The sequence below is a fragment of the Oncorhynchus nerka genome, linkage group LG24 (assembly GCF_034236695.1).
Source record: "Oncorhynchus nerka isolate Pitt River linkage group LG24, Oner_Uvic_2.0, whole genome shotgun sequence".
Taxonomy (NCBI): Eukaryota; Metazoa; Chordata; class Actinopteri; order Salmoniformes; family Salmonidae; genus Oncorhynchus; species Oncorhynchus nerka.
The window spans coordinates 36,077,964-36,095,589 of record NC_088419.1 but is presented as its reverse complement, the minus strand read 5'-3'; the positions used below and the strand labels follow the sequence as shown (position 1 = coordinate 36,095,589).

At 41.2% G+C, this 17,626-nt stretch overlaps 2 protein-coding genes across 2 annotated transcripts; both read right to left on the bottom strand.

The window, feature by feature from the left end:
• Window positions 1–246: 246 nt before the first annotated feature.
• Window positions 247–4,024, bottom strand: LOC115107331 (protein transport protein Sec16A-like). Its single transcript, XM_029630732.2, has 6 exons — window positions 2,749–4,024; window positions 1,797–2,575; window positions 1,355–1,584; window positions 1,194–1,253; window positions 1,001–1,091; window positions 247–899 (listed from the first exon to the last, which is right to left on the bottom strand). Exons 2-6 carry the CDS (start codon window positions 2,062–2,064, stop codon window positions 718–720), a joined length of 831 nt encoding a protein of 276 aa, XP_029486592.1. The 5' UTR covers window positions 2,065–2,575; window positions 2,749–4,024; the 3' UTR covers window positions 247–717.
• Window positions 4,025–7,502: 3,478 nt separating this feature from the next.
• LOC115107914 (cytosolic 5'-nucleotidase 1A-like) lies at window positions 7,503–17,066 on the bottom strand. Its single transcript, XM_029631680.2, has 6 exons — window positions 16,806–17,066; window positions 16,359–16,526; window positions 10,958–11,087; window positions 10,557–10,679; window positions 10,155–10,342; window positions 7,503–8,085 (listed from the first exon to the last, which is right to left on the bottom strand). The coding sequence occupies exons 1-6, from the start codon at window positions 16,914–16,916 to the stop codon at window positions 7,717–7,719; spliced, it is 1,089 nt and encodes a 362-aa protein (XP_029487540.1). The 5' UTR covers window positions 16,917–17,066; the 3' UTR covers window positions 7,503–7,716.
• Window positions 17,067–17,626: the final 560 nt, after the last annotated feature.

Genomic DNA, 17,626 nt, shown 5'->3' with positions numbered 1-17,626 from the left:
ACTATTAATTTGACTCATCAAAAAGAGAAATGAGCTTCATGATGCATTTATGATAGGTCTAAATCCCTGTCAGTCATAATTTCTTGAGACATATTTATTTTAACAATAAAAAATGTTTTGCGGTAATTAAAACTTTAAATGGACAAATATCATACATTAGTGTTATAGCAACAACAACAAAAAAATATAAGTCTTGCAAAGTTTCATTCAACCATGTATTTTATTTGGACGGGCTAGGAGGTGCGGTAGGGCGAGCATGGCTCCCTAAGGCCCACCCACAACGCTAGGCCTGCAGTAAAGTCATATATTGAAATATTTGGTGTACAATTTCAAATGCACTTTATTTACATTTGATATTATGTTTATGAAATAGATGAATTATTTTTTAAATATATTTTGAAAAACATATGTATAAATAATATACCCATCTGTAAAGTATGTAACATAGAGAAATGTGCACAAGCGATGGGCTTGTAAAGGATGCCAGAAAACATATCAAAGCTACGTGAACATACAGACTTGTAATAACTTTTCAAAGCCCGAAATCTTATTTTATTTTGTCTTTTAAAATGCTGAAATATCAAATGATCCCTCCTGGAAAACGACCTGTGAGACAAAAATAAATAACTTAAAAATCACTGCAACTTCAGCCAAGTGTTGCTGTATATTAAAGCTAATTAAATAAATCGTTGCAGAAGGATTGTTCAGTGTCGATTCTCAAAAGGGTAGAGTGCCTGGGCCAAGTTTCTGCCTGTCAACATCGAATGGCACAGTCATCGGTGCCATGAGTGTTGCATGCTGGGCAGGGAGCGATCCAGGACCCTGGTATGGAGGCGATGTGGTGATCCCACCATGGTACAATAGCTTGGGATACCTGTCCCCTAGGCTTCCTTGATCTGCTGTTAGAAGGAAAGGTGTTAGCAGGAGATCATCGGAGAGGGCTATCAATGGCTGGCACAGTCTTGGAGTTAAACCTAGTGTAGTCTAAAGCGCTATTCACCTGCTTTCATGGAGTAAGGATTCACTCCTTTGGGGAGACTAGAGTTCCCCAGATACATCCCCATCGGGGGAGGAGGTGGAACAGGCTTGTTCTGGAAAACATATCAACAAATGTGCAAATGTATTAGTAACGTTCTTACAGTTGAAATACGATGGTCATCCACTGCTTTAATGACGTGAATTAAAGTGAACACCTCAGTCTTGGGCATGGGACTTGCGTCAACCCATCTGTGCAGGTTTTGATCCCAGACAATCTAAGGAAGAAGATAATAAAGACAATGTGAATCAAGACACTGAGAAATAGATGAATCCACTAGAGTGTCTCTATACACAATATACATAACAGGTTCCTTACAGAATTAGGCTTGTCATCTGGTATCCTTGTCATCTGAGGAACTTCTTCCTTTTCACCGAAGAACCACCTGAGCCAGCCTCCACTGTTTGGTGTTTTCTGTACTGGGGGTGCTGCGCGCTGAGGTTTAGCCACCGGCCAACTGCCAGCCTGGCTCTGAGGGTTGGCCTCGAAGTGTTCTGGCTTGGTGATGGTCATTAAAGCAGGATCCGCCACATATCTACTCCGGATATCTGTGACAAGTGGGAGAAATCAAGCCACTCTGCTTGTCACCGTACAGAACAATCACTACAGAACAATCACTAGCTGACGGTGTAACTTGCAATGATACTTTGTTCACAACCCAAACACAAACAAGGCTACAGGCAAATGGATGAATTGAGTTAAATCTGTTCAACGTAGACACTTAGACAACACACTCATAAGATAAGGCTTTTCTTATGACCTTTTCTCCTGGCATAGAAATCTCCACAACGTGGAGCATTCACTCCAGCGTCCCAGGATCCCACCATGGGGATGATGGGAGGTGGAGGTGGTCCATGATATTCCATCTGTTCCATTCCATTGTTTTTGATTGGGATGACGCCTTGTTGGAATGATTGGTTCTTGTTGGGATCCTCCCTCTGGATGATTCCTATCGGGAGGATTCTGTCCCACTGTGCAGGGGTGACGTTCTTCAGTTGGATCCCCTCCGCTTTAGGTGCCATAGGCATGTTGTCATCAAGGAGCTATCCAGTACAGGTGGATTATAGGAGTTACAAAGACATAATTACCATTACCATTCCAGTCATCATCATCAACATCATCACAATCCCAGACATCATCATCAATCTTCATAACATCATGACTACACATGACTCATTCTACTCTTGCGGAGACTAATCTACTACCTGAGAGAGGGCACTCTGCAACTCAGTAAACTGCCTCCGCATGGAATTCAGCTGCTCATGCATGTGGTTCATTGACTGCTGCAAGTTGTTCACCTGATTCTGGGCTCTCTGCATCTCATCCCTAGCGGTCATCAGGAAGTTAAACATGACTTTGAGATAAAGAGACCTCACCATGTCCATTGGACCATCTTTAGGATTCTTTCTCACCCAATTCTCATTTCATTAGGATTGCACCCATGTGCAGATGTTACATTGTGTTATGTAGAAAACCCTTACCCTGACATGGGCTCATGGACCAATGGGATCATTGGTATGTCTCCCTGCTCCTGGTTCACTAAAACAAAGAACGCGAGGAAGATTAGAGGACACCGCCTTGGTTCAGCAATGGCACATTCAGCACACCATGACTATTGGACTGTACAAATGAAGTCAAATCTTGCTCCATTGGTAGTTTTGGGAAAGTTACCAGCATTTTTCAACCTTTATATCAGTCCAGTCAGTGCTTACCTTCAGGAGAGTTATCCATGGTTAGCTTTCTCAGAAAAAGACAATCCTTGTGAAGTACACTCCGTCTGGGTCAACAATACAATGATCCACAGCCTTCAGGCAACTTTCTGTCTTGTGCCTGAATGACGGAACCAGAGAACTAGAACATGATTCTATTTCTATGGACAAAACAGCAGTGGTGTTTCTCAGTGTTCTGACATATTGAGTCATAATCACGACTGCATGACTAACAGTTCATCTAGGTTAACAACGCCGTAGCAACCAAAGACTCTTCTATTGATTGTGACATAATCAATCCACAGTTGCATTTAATTCCATATCATGTGGAATTGAGATTGAATATGAGGATGAGGATACTATGAGGATTATTCTGTCCAATGCCAGAATCAGGACACAGGAAACCACAAGGCCTAATGGAACACTGACATTTGCACTGCGGAAAAGTAAAGCCATTCTAAAAACCCACTGAAACTCAATACATCTAGGTTTTTAAATATGTACAGAACCATCTTTGTTACACTAGAAGTCTATAGTAGAGTCATTGCTGAACGTCTGCTTCCAACTCTGTGTTATAGGCCAATGTCTTATAAAAAAAATGTTAACACTAAACAACTGAATAAGTTCCTCTATAAATAGACCTACAATAAGTTACAGTGAGTTGATAGTCATTTGGTTGAATTACAGTATTTTAGGCCCCTCCCAGATTTTGGTTGGTGACCTGGATAATGTTGCTGCTGTGGGAATCATCCTGCTCCTTCTTGTAAGGGACGGGGCCAGCTGACCTCAATACATGTCATTATCATATCACAGTTTCCTGTTGGCAAGAAGCAGCCGTATCACTGTGTGTGTGTCAGTCCTACGTAACACAGCCTAAAGAAGTGCAACATGCTAGCTCCCTGGCAGCACGATACAGTCAAGTGCTGTTGCTGTTGCTGACATCCCTGTAGACACCAAAACATCCCCATCCCATCCCGACACACACTTATCACCAACAGACAGCGTTCATACAAACCCCTCTTCAGAGATTATCCGAAATAAACCCCACATAGCCACACGCCCCAATCCATCTCCTATCGTTGAGACCCCCGCCCCACTTACCTTCTGTTTTCGTCCACAGACATGATAATACTCACCTTCTTCTTCTTCTTCTTGATGTTCTTGGGCTTGAACTCATTCTGGGAAGCACAAACACATACAGGTCAATCCCAGACATCCATGGCAGCAGAGCAACAACCACAATCAACCATCTGTTGCATAGGTAGGTGCATATTGGTAGTGGATGTGGTGAATGACCTATTTTACAAAGTAAAATGCTTTGAATAAACACCATGATCTCCACCTTCACACAAGCATACACCCACACAGCTAATTATAGTGCCTGTGTGATGAGGACGAGGTGTATCTCATAGAACCCCGCGGGGTTACTTTGTGCCTCTAATCCTTTGTTATGATTTGTGTCTTAAACAAGCAGTGTCTACTCAGTCCTCCTAGTGTCAGCACCCAGAGTATCCATGGCAACTGCCGGCTGGGCCCAGCTCATGGAGATGCAGTCTGTTGCCCAACAGGCAGAAAAGATACCTTGCGTACACTAAATAGTGTGAATGACAGTGCTCTCCTATGGGGCGTTCCTCCAAGTGCATGGAAGAGGGTTTTGATCAACTCTGGTTCCAGCAGGGGGAGGCTGATTGATGCAAGATTTGACTCCAGGATCTGAATGGGTTTTGGATATTTGATTGCTACAGTTCACGTGAGAGCAAAAAATGCTAAAGCAAAGGCCAATGTAAACATCACAAACCAGTGAACAAAACAATTCAGCTATGTTGTAGCCATCAGCACCATCTATTGGTGATATTTGATAATAGATTAAACAAACAAATTGACCGTTCTAATCTATTTCTAACCTATATTCAACACCGTACTGCTATACGCACACGATAAACTCTTTATTCTCAGTTAAAAGCAACAACAATAAAAAAATACAATCTTGATATTCCTAAGTATAGAAAGTAGAGTTAAAAGAATGTGAATAATTCCTCAAAAATGTGTTATGTAAAAAATTTTTTTTAAATACATGTGCAACATGAAATAGACTTCCTTTTGCATAATGTTTATTTCAATTTGAAACTGTAAGCATAACGCCTGACATGTAACATTTTACAAGTGGAACAGTAGATATGGTCAACTAGCTTTCTTGACATTTTGATAAGAGCCTGATACAGCTTCACCTGCAAGTTGAGGTTAATTGCGTTTACAATGTCATGTCATTTTATGGAATAGGAAAAACGAATATATTAGATAAATGAATGGATAGTAAAAAGTGGAATAGATATTAAGTGTAAATAAGTGTAATAAAGCCAGTTTTTTATGGTAGCCTATGCATGAAAACCAAAATGCTTCACTTTCATATCAATAAGTATTCTACAGTTGAAGACGGAAGTTTACATACACTTAGGTGGAAGTCATTAAAACTCGTTTTTCAACCACTCCACAAATTTCTTGTTAACAAACTATAGTTTTGGCAAGTCGGTTAGGACAACTACTTTGTGCATGACACGGGTCATTTTTCCAACAATTGTTTACAGACAGATTATTTCACTGTATCACAATTCCAGTGGGTTAGAAGTTTACATACACTTAGTTGACTGTGCCTTTAAACAGCGTGGAAAATTCCAGAAAATGATGTCATGGATTTAGAAGCTTCTGATAGGCTAATTGACATCATTTTAGTAAATTGGATGTTTTTCAAGGTCTACCTTCAAACTCAGTGCCTCTTTGCTTGACATAATGGGAAAATCAAAAGAAATCATCCCAAAAAATTGTCTGGTACCACGTTCATCTGTACAAACAATTGCATGCAAGTGTAAACACCATGGGACCACGCAGACGTCATACCGCTCAGGAAGGAGACGCGTTCTGTCTCCTAGAGATGAACTTACTTTGGTGCGAAAAGTGCAAATCAATTCCAGAACAGCAGCAAAGGACCTTGTGAAGATGCTGGAGGAAACGGGTACAAAATGATCTAAATACACAGTAAAACGAGTCCTATATCGACATAACCTGAAACCACCATAAAAAAAGCCAGACTACAGTTTGCAACTGCTCATGGGGACAAAGATCGTACTTTCTGGAGAAATGTTCTCTGGTCTGACGAAAGAAAAATAGAGCTGGTTGGCCATAATTGCCATCGTTATGTTTGGAGGAAAGAGGGGGAGGCTTGCAAGCCGAAGAATACCATCCCAACCGTGAAGCACGGGGGTGGCAGCATCATGTTGTGGGAGTGCTTTGCTGCAGGGGGGACTGGTGCACTTCACAAAATATATAGCATCATGAGGATTGAAAATTATGTGGCTATATTGACGCAACATCTCAAGACATCAGTCAGGAAGTTAAAGCTTGGTCACAAATGGGTCTTCCAAATGGACAATGACCCCAAGCATACTTCCAAAGTTGTTGCAAAATGGCTTAAGGACAACAAAGTCAAGATATTGGAGTGGCCATCACAAAGCCCTGACCTCAATCCCATAGAAAATTTGTGGGCAGAACTGAAAAAACGTGTGCGAGCAAGGAGGCCTACAAACCTGACTCCGTTACACCAGCTCTGTCAGGAGGAATGGGCCAAAATTCACCCAACTTATTGTGGGAAGTTTATGGAAGGCTACCTGAAACATTTGAACCAAGTTAAACAATTTAAAGGCAATGCTACCAAATACTAATTGAGTGTATGTAAGCTTCTGACCCACTGGTCATTGTGGTGAAAGAAAAAAAAGAGCTGAAATGAATCACTCTATTATTCTGACATTTCACATTCTTAAAATAAAGTGGTGATCCTAACTGACCTAAAACAGGCAATTTGACTAGGATTAAATGTCAGGAATTGTGAAAAACTGAGTTGAAATGTACTTGGCTAAGGTGTATGTAAACTTCCCACTTCAAATGTACCTTGTAAATGCTCCCTTTCATACCTTTACTATGCACATATCCTTAACGTTCCTCTACGCAAAGAATTTCAAAGCTATGATAAACCGCAGTACACAAAACCATGACATGCATGGGCAGAAGTCTAGATGCAGGAGTGACGAGAATATACAGGTCAAAATAAAGGAAACAGTCAAATAAAATGTCTTAATAGGCCGTTGGGCCACCACAAGCCAGAACAGCTTCAATGCACCTTGGCGTAGATTCTACAAGTGTCTGGAACTCTTTTGGAGGGACGAGACACCTGCGCTGTCTCAAGCGCCACTCCAGAATTTCCCATAGTTGTCCAATTGGGTTGAAATCTGGTGACTGAGACGGCCATGGCATATGGTTTACATAGTTGTCATGCTCGTCAAATAATTCAGTGCCTACTTGTGCCCTGTGGATGGGGGCATTGTCATCCCATGGGGGCATAGGGATGGTAGGCAAAAATAATGGCATGCCCAGCATTTGTTTTATTTTATACAGGATGGGATGCTAATTGATTAATTAACTCAGGAACCACACCTGTGTGGAAGCAACTAATTTCAATATACTTTGTATCCCTCATGTACACAACTGTTTACATTATTTTTGACATTTTACTGTAAAATACACATTTGTCTCAAATGTCCTTCTCTAAAGCTATAAAACACTTCCCTGTGTGAAATGTGAACACACTTCATGAAATACATTTTCACACAAAAACTAGATAGTACATTCTGTAATTAACAACTGGAATATGATGAATATTGCAGAAAAGTATTCTCCCTTTTCTCCTTATGAAACAGAACATTAGGTGACATTGTAAACTTGTTTTATTTTAGCAAAAATCCCTGAGGTGAGTAGTACATTTTTACTACAGTATATGCTGATACAAATATTTTAGTAGCAGTAGCTTTATTTTTAAAAATACAAAATCCAGCACAAAACAAAAACGACTGCTGATGACAGGGTTGTGCGCAACTAACTATTTGCATAATGTATTCTACATTCCCACCCCTAGGAGGCTCACTACGTCGTGTCTTTGGCAGGCTGCTCAATAAATATCCCCTTGTGGTACTTCTGTCCAATCCCATAAGGCACGTGTGCAGCGATAGTCCCCAGCTCCTTGGCACCTTCAATGTGGAACATTCGGTCATCAAAGAAGATGTGAGGCTGGATCTTCTGCAGGAGAGGCCATTTAGGGGCCCCGGCTAGGAACAGGGCCTCATCTATCTCCAGGCCCCAGCTCCTGAGTGTCTTGAGGACGCGGACCCCTGAGCTGGCTGCACTGTGGGATGTTACTAGGTAGGTACGAATGGGGCAGGTCATACGCTCGTTCTTGGCGTAGAACTTCCTCTGGAGCATCCCCAGCACCTCCAGGAAACACTTTAAGGGACCCTGAGTGAATGAACGAGACATAGGGTTGGCATTGCATAATTTTTGTATTTAAAAAAAAATAATCTAAGCAAATAAAACAAATGGGTTCAACTTTATTTGAACATTCTCCTATTATAGATGGTCTTTAGACGCTCAAACTATCACCAATCAATCAAATACCACGGATGATACGCAACAACTTACAAGGGTTAAGGTTAGGTCTCGGATTAGAGTAAGTGGGTGTGTTAGTTAAAACGTTTGTTGATAGTAAGTTGAACATCTATAATAGAGGTCGACCGATTAAACGGAATGGGCGATTAATTAGGGCCGATTTCAAGTTGTCATAACAATCGGAAATCGGTATTTTTGGACACCGATTTGGAAGATTTAAAAAATAATTTTTCACAACATTATTTAACTAAACAAGTCAATTAAGAACACATTCTTATTTTCAATGACGGCTTAGGAACGGTGGGTTAACTGCCTCGTTCAGGGGCTGAACGACAGATTTTTACCTTGTCAGCTCGGGGGATTCAATCTTGCAGTTAACTAGTCCAACACTCTAAACACCTGATTACATTGCACTCCACGAGACTGCCTGTTATGCGAATGCAGTAAGCCAAGGTAAGTTGCTAGCTAGCAATAAACTTATCTTATAAAAAACAATCATAATCACTAGTTAACTACACATGGTTGATGATATTACAAGTTTATCTAGCGTGTCCTGCGTTGCATATAATTGATGTGGTGCGTATCGTTGCGCCAATGTGTACCTAACCATGAACATCAATGCCTTTCTTAAAATCAATACACGGAAGCATATTTTTTTAAACTGCATATTTAGCTAAAAGAAATCCAGGTTAGCAGGCAATATTAACCAGGTGAAATTGTGTCACTTCTCTTGCGTTCATTGCACGCAGAGTCAGTGTATATGCAAGTGTTTGGGCCGCCTAATTTGCCAGAATTTTACGTAATTATGACATAACATTGAAGGTTGTGCAATTTAACAGGAATATTTAGACTTATGGACGCCACCCGTTAGATAAAATACGGAACGGTTCCGTATTTCACTGAAAGAATAAATGTCTTGTTTTCGAGATTATGGTTTCCGGATTCCACCATATTAATGACCTAAGGCTCGTATTTCTGTGTGTTATGTTATAACTAAGTCTGATTTGATAGAGCAGTCTGACTGAGCGGTGGAAGGCAGCAGCAGGCTCGTAAGCATTCATTCAAACAGCACTTTTGTGCGTTTTGCCAGCAGCTCTTCGTTGTGCGGCAAGCATTGCGCTGTTTATGACTTCAAGCTTATCAACTCCCGAGATTAGGCGCATGTAACCGATGTGAAATGGCTAGCTAGTCAGCGGGGTACGCGCTAATAGCGTTCCAAACGTCACTCGCGCCCCTTGCTCTGCATGGGTAACGCTGCTTCGAGGGTGGCTGTTGTCGATGTGTTCCTGGTTCGAGCCCAGGGAGGAGCGAGGAAAAGGACAGAAGCTATACTGTTACACTGGCAATACTAAAGTGCCTATAAGAACATCCAATAGTCAAAGGTTAATGAAATACAAATGGTAGAGAGAGAAATAGTCCTATAATAACTACAACCTAAAACTTCTTACCTAGGAATATTCAAGACTCATGTTAAAAGGAATCACCAGCTTTCATATGTTCTCATGTTCTGAGCAAGGAACTTAAACGTTAGCTTTCTTACATGGCACATATTGCACTTTTACTTTCTTCTCCAACACTTTGTTTTTGCATTATTTAAACCAAATTGAACATGTTTCATTATTTATTTTAGGCTAAATTGATTTTATTGATGTATTATATTCAGTTAAAATAAGTGTTCATTCAGTATTGTTGTAATTGTCATTATTACAAATACATAAATAAAAAGAATTGGCCGATTAATCAGTATCGGCTTTTTTTGGTCCTCCAATAATCGGTATTGGCGTTAAATCATAACCGGTCGACCTCTAATCTATAACCCTCTATAGGGAGACTCCAAATAAAGTGTTACCCATCTTAAAAAAAAAAAGTGAATCAGAAACGAAAAGCTACAAGAAAAATGGAGGCATGTACTCGAACACCTGTGCAAGAGGTTTGTTCTCAAACTCCTTCTCGTGCTCAAAGAACGTGTCCAGGCCGTGTTGTTTCACGATGATCTCCGACTCATCAGAGAAGAGGACGGCGTCCCCGTCAAAGGCAACTTTCAGCTGTGTGTCGGATAGCTGGTTCTCCACATCTCCGGACGCAAACGTGGTCGCTGCTGCAATGCCTATTTATAAAGACATTATAAGGGGCTTATACATGCTCATAACAATGGTATCATAATGTATTACATCTGTAGGCTATATTATACCTATAAAGCGTTCCCACAATGTACGTCTACAGTTGAATTTTTTTAACTCTGTTAGAAACGCAGTATCCAAGCTAAACTAAAACAGTTTAATCCCTATAGGACAATAAAGGAAAGTAGCATTATCAATTACCCTCCTCAATGGCCTCGATGACTTGCTCTCCATCCTTTGAGAGGTACAGGTTGGTCATGTAGGCCTTCAGGTAGCCAATAGGGCTTTCCCCTCCAGTCATACAGAATCTTTCAATAGTTAAATCTGTCAGGGAGAGTGAAAAACAAAAACATATCAGAACCCAATAGAAATCTGATATATCGTCATCAGGCTGGTAGCCAAAGATGGCCACTAACATCCACACAAAACAGCTATTTAACTATTAATAAAAAAACATTTGGTCAAAAATACCAGTCATTCAGCGAAATGCAGCACAGAAGTAGTGAGTCTTATAACCAAAGAAATATAATTACTAGAATTACTGGTCATTGTATTTCTCTGCTTATAGCACTGTAGTATGGCTGAGCGTGTCGACCACGAACCGTAGTGGTTGATGCTGTTGATGAGGCGCACCCCGACCTGGGCATGGTTATTCGTCATCAGGACGATGTCAAACAACTCGTCGCTGTCGGGGTAGAGCCGCCTCAGCCGTGCGTTCACATTCATCAGAGCCTGCAGTGTGTGTGTGTGTGTGTTTGTTTTTAGGGCAGAATTGACACAGGGGTAAAGTCAAAACCTGACTGGTGGGTACTAGAGCAACTACTTACAGGTGGTTGCTTCAGACTATTTAGTCCCAAGTTGCAACATATATACATATGCAGGCAGGCACACTCACATGTACTGATAAATGCACAGGGGTGGAAGGGGACAAGAATTCGGCCCTGGCATTTTATCCACACCAGCCCACGTCGCTGTATAAACCACCATCATGCTACCAATCCCCGGTAGGCCACCAACAACACACACACTATACCCTGACAGGCAATAGTGCTGACATTACATTGGTAGTACAAATCAGCGTTTCTCAACCATTTTCTGTTCCAGTGACTGGCAACACATGGTCCTCCTCTTTTATCCAGCTCATGTTTAAAAAAATATGCATTTCCAGTGGTGTTTTTACAACTCACCACTATAACTGGGCCTCTTCTCTAACCATGTTGGTTTGCCACCCTGTTGTGCTGTCTATTAGTCTAAGCATCTTCTCTGCTGTCACTCTGTGCTGCTTTTGTCCTGTCTGCTTAAGCATTAGACGTTAGAAAAGCCAAGCTAACGACTTAGGCTATGTTGCAAACTCGTACATGTTCTCCTGAATCAGCACGGCCCATGTTGGTGGTTCACACCAACATGGATTAAACCTTGATCTAACCCAGTTTAAGAGTTCTAATAATCTTGGTGCAACAAATTCCACATTTAAATTAAATCTTTCCTCTAATCTAAGTTTATTTTTCACTTCAAACCTGTTGCTCAACGAATAAAAAATTAAAAAAAATACCTTAGATTGGAGATTAATTCTAAACTGCCACTTGAGGTGGTTTAACTGATAAATTGGCTGCACATCTACTGTGGAGAAACCAAAGTGACAAGAGTTCCTCAGAGATTAATTAGAGACAGGGTGAATCCTGTTGCGTGTGATGATAATTAACAAATGATTAGTAGGCTATTTACGTGCCCATTTTGTACAACAATTGAATTATGGGCTTATGACATGCCCAGCCTTGGTACGAATTATGATGTTATGCAACAATCTGAACGGGCCTGATAACGGTAACATTGTAGTGAAGTTGCATTAACGTTAGTTTTAACGTGAATTATAAGGCATTGATATTTACCAGTTATTTATGCTTACTAAATATTGCTGGGTCGAGTTGTGGGTGGTTATCATAGGAGTTATGGAGAGGGGCAAACTGCTGGGGAATCATCTCACATATCTTCTGGGTGATGGGATCAATTGCCTTGGACAGAGGCCCCCCTCCAAAGAAGTGTAACATTGTTTCATCTAACATGTACAAGCAGGAATGCATGACTCAATGCAACCTAACCCAGTAATTGTCATGTATTATGGGTTGACAATTAGACTATAGCTGCTATATTTCTGTCAAAAAAGGACTCCAGATTTTTTTTTTTTTAGTTCAATAGCGATGATACATCGTAATGTTCAAAACCTGAGGAAGTGGAAACTCAAAACAAAATGAACTAGATCGACAACTCTAACACCCACTGCTAGTAGCCATGTATTCAACCAACAGTACATTTTATGTCCTAAAGCACTTTGCATTTGTAGTCTACTACCCATGTGACCTATAGGCCTACACTACACTTGCAATGTCCTTTGCGCATTTCGCACGTGTACCGCTCCATATCTCAAAGCCATATCAAATATCTAGGTGGTAAAATAATTGCTATTGAGCGTTGAGAAATAAAAATGATACCTGCAGAAAGCGAAGGCCCTCCAATCGTCAACCAGGAAAAGGGGGACAAAGCTTCCAAAGCTGTGTTTCCCCCCAATTACATTATGAAATGTCATACGATTAGAACACATTTTTCCCTCATGTGCATTAGGGGGAGGGGGGGGGGGGGGGTTGCTCATTACAGAAGCAGGCCCCAGTGAAAACAGGCACAGGGCACACACTTTCATTACAGGAATCATGAGGCTAATGCACTTTACCGTTTGCCCAAATCATGGTTTTAGCTGCAAAAAAAATGACATTTTGAGTAAGAAGAAATGTAAAATGTGCTCTTCCTAAGTTTATAGGCAGTGACACCCACCCTTACAGTTTATGATCCATGATGTCTGTCTAACTGATGACAGTGTCGGAACAAGTATCTTTAGCTATGCCGCGTTTCACTTTGAATATGAGTTTGCATGACCTCAGCCTACCAGAAAATCAGGCCGGCCCATCTTGGCAGATTAGTATAACAGAAATTGCACAAATAAAATCAAATAAAACCAACAAATTAACTGGTCCAGCCCATCTGGCATTTCCCAGAATTGCCAGATGTCTAGGGGTAGGTTGGACAACAGTCGGCTGCATTTGCTAATTAGCTAAATGAGTCTTCGAACACCTGTGTGTAAACAGAGGACAGACGCCAAACATGTCACTAAAAAACACTGTTGGCTGCAACTGTGTTAACTTTGGAGTCCACCTGTGGTAAATTCAATTGACTGGACATGATTTGGAAAAGGATACACTTCTCTAAATAAGGTTCCACAGTTGACAGTGCTTGTCAGAGCAAAAACCAAGCCATGAGGTCGAAGGAATTGTCCGTAGAGCTCAGAGACAGGATTGTGTCAATGCCCAGATCTAGGGAAGGATACCAAAACCTTTCTGCGGCATTGAAGGTCCCTAAGAACACAGTGGTCTCCTTCATTCGTAAATGGATAAAGTTTGGAACCACAAAAACTCTTCCTAGAGCTGGCTGCCTGGCCAAACTGAGAAATCACTCAGACAGAGCTCCTCTGTGGAGATGGGAGAACCTTCCAGAAGGACAACCATCTCTGCAGCACTCCACCAATCAGGCCTTTATGGTAGTGGCCAGACGGAAGCCACTCCTCAGTAAAAGGCACAAGACAGCCTGCTTGGTGTTTGCAAAAAGGCACCTAAAGACTCGCAGACCATGAACTCATTGGCCTGAATGCCAAGCTTCACGTCTGGAGGAAACCTGGCACCATCCCTACCGTGAAGCATGGTGGTGGCAGCATTATGCTGTGGAGATTTTTTTCAGCGGCAGGGAGTGGGAGACTAGTCAGGATCGAGGGGGGGAAAATGAACAGAAGTACAGACAGATCGTTAATGAAAAGGTTCACCTTCCAACAGGAAAATGACCCTAAGCACACAGCCAAGACAATGCAGGAGTGGCTATGGGACAAGTCTCCAAGTGTCCTAGAGTGGCCCAGCCAGAGCCCAAACCAGATCGAACATCTCTGGAGAGACCTGAAAATAGCTGTGCAGCAACTCCCCATCCAACCTGACAGAAGTTAAGAGGATCTGCAGAGAAGAATTGGAGAAACTCCCCAAATACAGGTGTGCCAAGCTTGTAGCGTCATACCCAAGAAGACTTAATGATGTAATCGCTGCCAAAAGGTGCTTCAACAAAGTACTGAGTAAAGGGTCTGAATACTTATGTAAATGTGATGGTTGCTTAAAATATAACTATTTCTAAAAACCTGTTTTTGCTTTGTCATTATGAGCTATTCTGTGTAAATTGAGGAACAAAAAACTACTATTTTAGAAAAAGGCTGAAATTTAACAAAATGTGGAATAAGTGAAGGTCTGAATACTTTCCGAATGAATTGTATATCTACCGCAGTCATATACCCTTGAAAGCACCTCAGCTATGACATGTTTGTCTGTCTGTAAGGTACACCGTTTTTTAAATGCCGAATTGCTACGCCATTTTACTTGTCTGTAAAGGAATGCCACTTTTGAAACGGAATAACGTCAATCACTAGCCGACCAGAAATATCAATCAAATAATCTTACGCGCAGACCACTCTCTCCAAAACAAAGTACTTTGAAATGTGTTAAATACCGTGACATTTGAAAGAAAACAGCCACTAGGAATTAACTCCTAAGATTCAGTATTTCTGGAAAGGAGGAGACTGATTAGTTGCCGTACTTCCGAACACAAACACTTGCATCTTTCATAATGAGCTACAAAGGGTCGGGGAGAGAGAGGAGAGGGGCACAGTATAGGTAGGTCGGCCACCAGGCAGAACTATGCACTAGGCTTATCTATCTGCAATCAAAAGTTGGATCTGGCACCTTCAGTAAAGAAGGGCCTATCATCAATAAATAGGCTAGGATATTCTACACGCAAATGACCAAAAGACTGAACACACACACTCGCATGATTTGCAAAGAGAAAGAGCAAGCTAGCCAACTGTACTGTAAATGTTTTACATTTTAAGGATCCATATTTTTTTTGTTTAAACATTTTAACGTTCACACCCCCTCATATACTTAAACAGAAATTATGATGACTTTCACAGACTTTCCTCCAACCTAGAGCTCTTGCAGTATGGACTAACATCTTGTCCAGCCAATCAAAGGATCAGAGAATTAATCTAGTCCTGAAAGCATAAGCTACAGCTAGCACTGCATAAAGTGTGGTGAGTAGTTGATTCAGAAAGAGAGACAATCGAACAGTTAAATTAATTTCTTCCAAAAATTAATGAGAAGAAGCCGAGAGAGCTAGCTATGTTTCATTGTATTTTTTTCCCTTCAGAGTTGACCTTTCACTTACTTAGCTAGTTAATGCAGTTAATTTAGCCTACTCAACAACCTGCCTCAGAGAGGACTGCTATTTATGCAAGCTGGCCAAGCTGACCTTGACTTGCATTCATTTGCTGTACTGCGTGATTGTACACATGGATTGTATTGTGGGTTTACAAATGGGTTTTTTGCCTGGTCACAGGCAGCTGTTGTGAACTGAAGTCCAAATTTGAGTATCATGTAGTAGCCTAAACCTATCGATGTTACATTGAGCTGGGTGAATGGAATATGAATGACAGCCATACAATATGCTTGCATTCGTGAAATTATTTTGATGTGATATGAAAGTAGGGGGCTGTGTTTCTAGAACCTCAATGCAATTGAGAATCGATCTGTGTTTAAATTAATATTTTGGCTGTTTTTGCTGCCAGAGCCAATTTGCCTATAAACAGAATCTAATACCCCTTACCAAAAAGATTGCAGTCAGAGCGCAGTATAACTGCAGGAGGCTGAAAATACTACATCCAAAATAACTTTACCGCAGTAATTTTTCAGTATAACCGCAGTTCTGCAATCCCTGCGTCCCGAAATACCACAGTCGACTGCAGTTAGTGCACTTTTACTGCAGTTTCAAAACTGCAATAATAATAATTGTAAGGGCACACTCTGCCTTTTCCTTGCAGACTTGACGGTAGGCCATGTCCTTCAATCACTCTCTGAATTAACCTACCTTCACTAGAGGAAACGCCACCCCTGGCATGAGCGGCTCATTGTCGTGCTCCTGTTGATAGGCCACATACTTCTCGACCCCATCTTCTTTGTAGATCTTCCCCTCTGCAACCATGTTGAACAGGGAGCGAGAGGAGACGGCGATAGTAACGGCATTCTGGGGTTTGGGCTGTTTGCAAAACAGAATAAAATTACGATACGAGATTAGCAGCAAATATACCCGTATTGACACTTATCTGCAAACAATATATTTTTATTTTACCTTTATTTAACTAGGCAAGTCAATTAAGAACAAATTCTTATTTTCAATTACGGCCTAGGAACAGTGGGTTAACTGCCTGTTCAGGGGCAGAACGACAGATTTGTACCTTGTCAGCTCGGGGGTTTTGAACCAACACTCAAACCACTAGGCTACCCTGCCGCCCCAATATGCGAATGTATCACTTACAGGTCTAGGTTTGTTTGTTTTTAAACGGTCAAAAAAGGCTTTTGCTGCTGCCCAGTCCTTTTCCTCTCCAGCCTCCGTGGCTGTTGGATCGGTAGTTTTGCTTTCAGCCATATTTGGCCTGGAATTGAAACGTTTTTAGTCTGATAATTCCGTAACAACGATTACCAATGTAGACGACCAGACCAAGAGACAACAGGAAAGTTTGCGGAAATGCTTGCGTGACGGTGAAGATGTTCGTGTGTTTTTACCCATGACGCTCAATCACATGAGGTTGGTGGCATCTTAATTGGGGAGGACCGGCTCATGGTAATAGCTGGATCAGAATCAGTGGAATGGTATCAACACATAAAACCCGGGGCCGGCTCTAGCCTTTTGGAGGCTCTAAGTGAGATTTGGTCGGGGGGCTCCAATCTCGTGGCAAAAAAAAAACATTTTAGTGGCCCCCCACTTGACGTGGAGAGAAAATGTTAAAGCTGCAATATGTAACTTTTTGGACAACTTGACCAAATTCACATTGACATGTGTGTTATAGATCTGTCATTCTCATTGACAGCAAGTCTAAGAAGCGGCAGATATGTTCTATGTGCTCTATTTCTATGATTCTTGTTCTTAAGTTTAGTTGTTACACCTTTTTACTTTTGGTTTTGTACACCAGTTTCAGACAGCTGAAAATTCAATATTTTGGGTAATGGAAAATATATTTTTCACAGCGGTTTAGATGGTACAATGTTTATCTACACTATACCTGTTTTGTCACATAAACTGAAATTAAGCGAACTATTATAATTTTAGCAACCAGGAAATGGCGGAGTGAATTCTGC

Coding starts and splice junctions, on each gene's coding strand:
- LOC115107331 (XM_029630732.2), bottom strand. CDS start 2,064: ATGCCTATGGCACCTAAAGCGGAGGGGATCCAACTGAAGAACGTCACC. Junction 1,254..1,354: donor CAGATGACAAGCCTAATTCT/GTAAGGAACCTG, acceptor CTTCTTCCTTAG/ATTGTCTGGGATCAAAACCT. Junction 900..1,000: donor TCCTTACTCCATGAAAGCAG/GTGAATAGCGCT, acceptor TCCTTCTAACAG/CAGATCAAGGAAGCCTAGGG.
- LOC115107914 (XM_029631680.2), bottom strand. CDS start 16,916: ATGGCTGAAAGCAAAACTACCGATCCAACAGCCACGGAGGCTGGAGAG. Junction 10,680..10,957: donor CAACAGCATCAACCACTACG/GTTCGTGGTCGA, acceptor TCTCCCTGACAG/ATTTAACTATTGAAAGATTC. Junction 8,086..10,154: donor AGAACAAACCTCTTGCACAG/GTGTTCGAGTAC, acceptor TCATTCACTCAG/GGTCCCTTAAAGTGTTTCCT.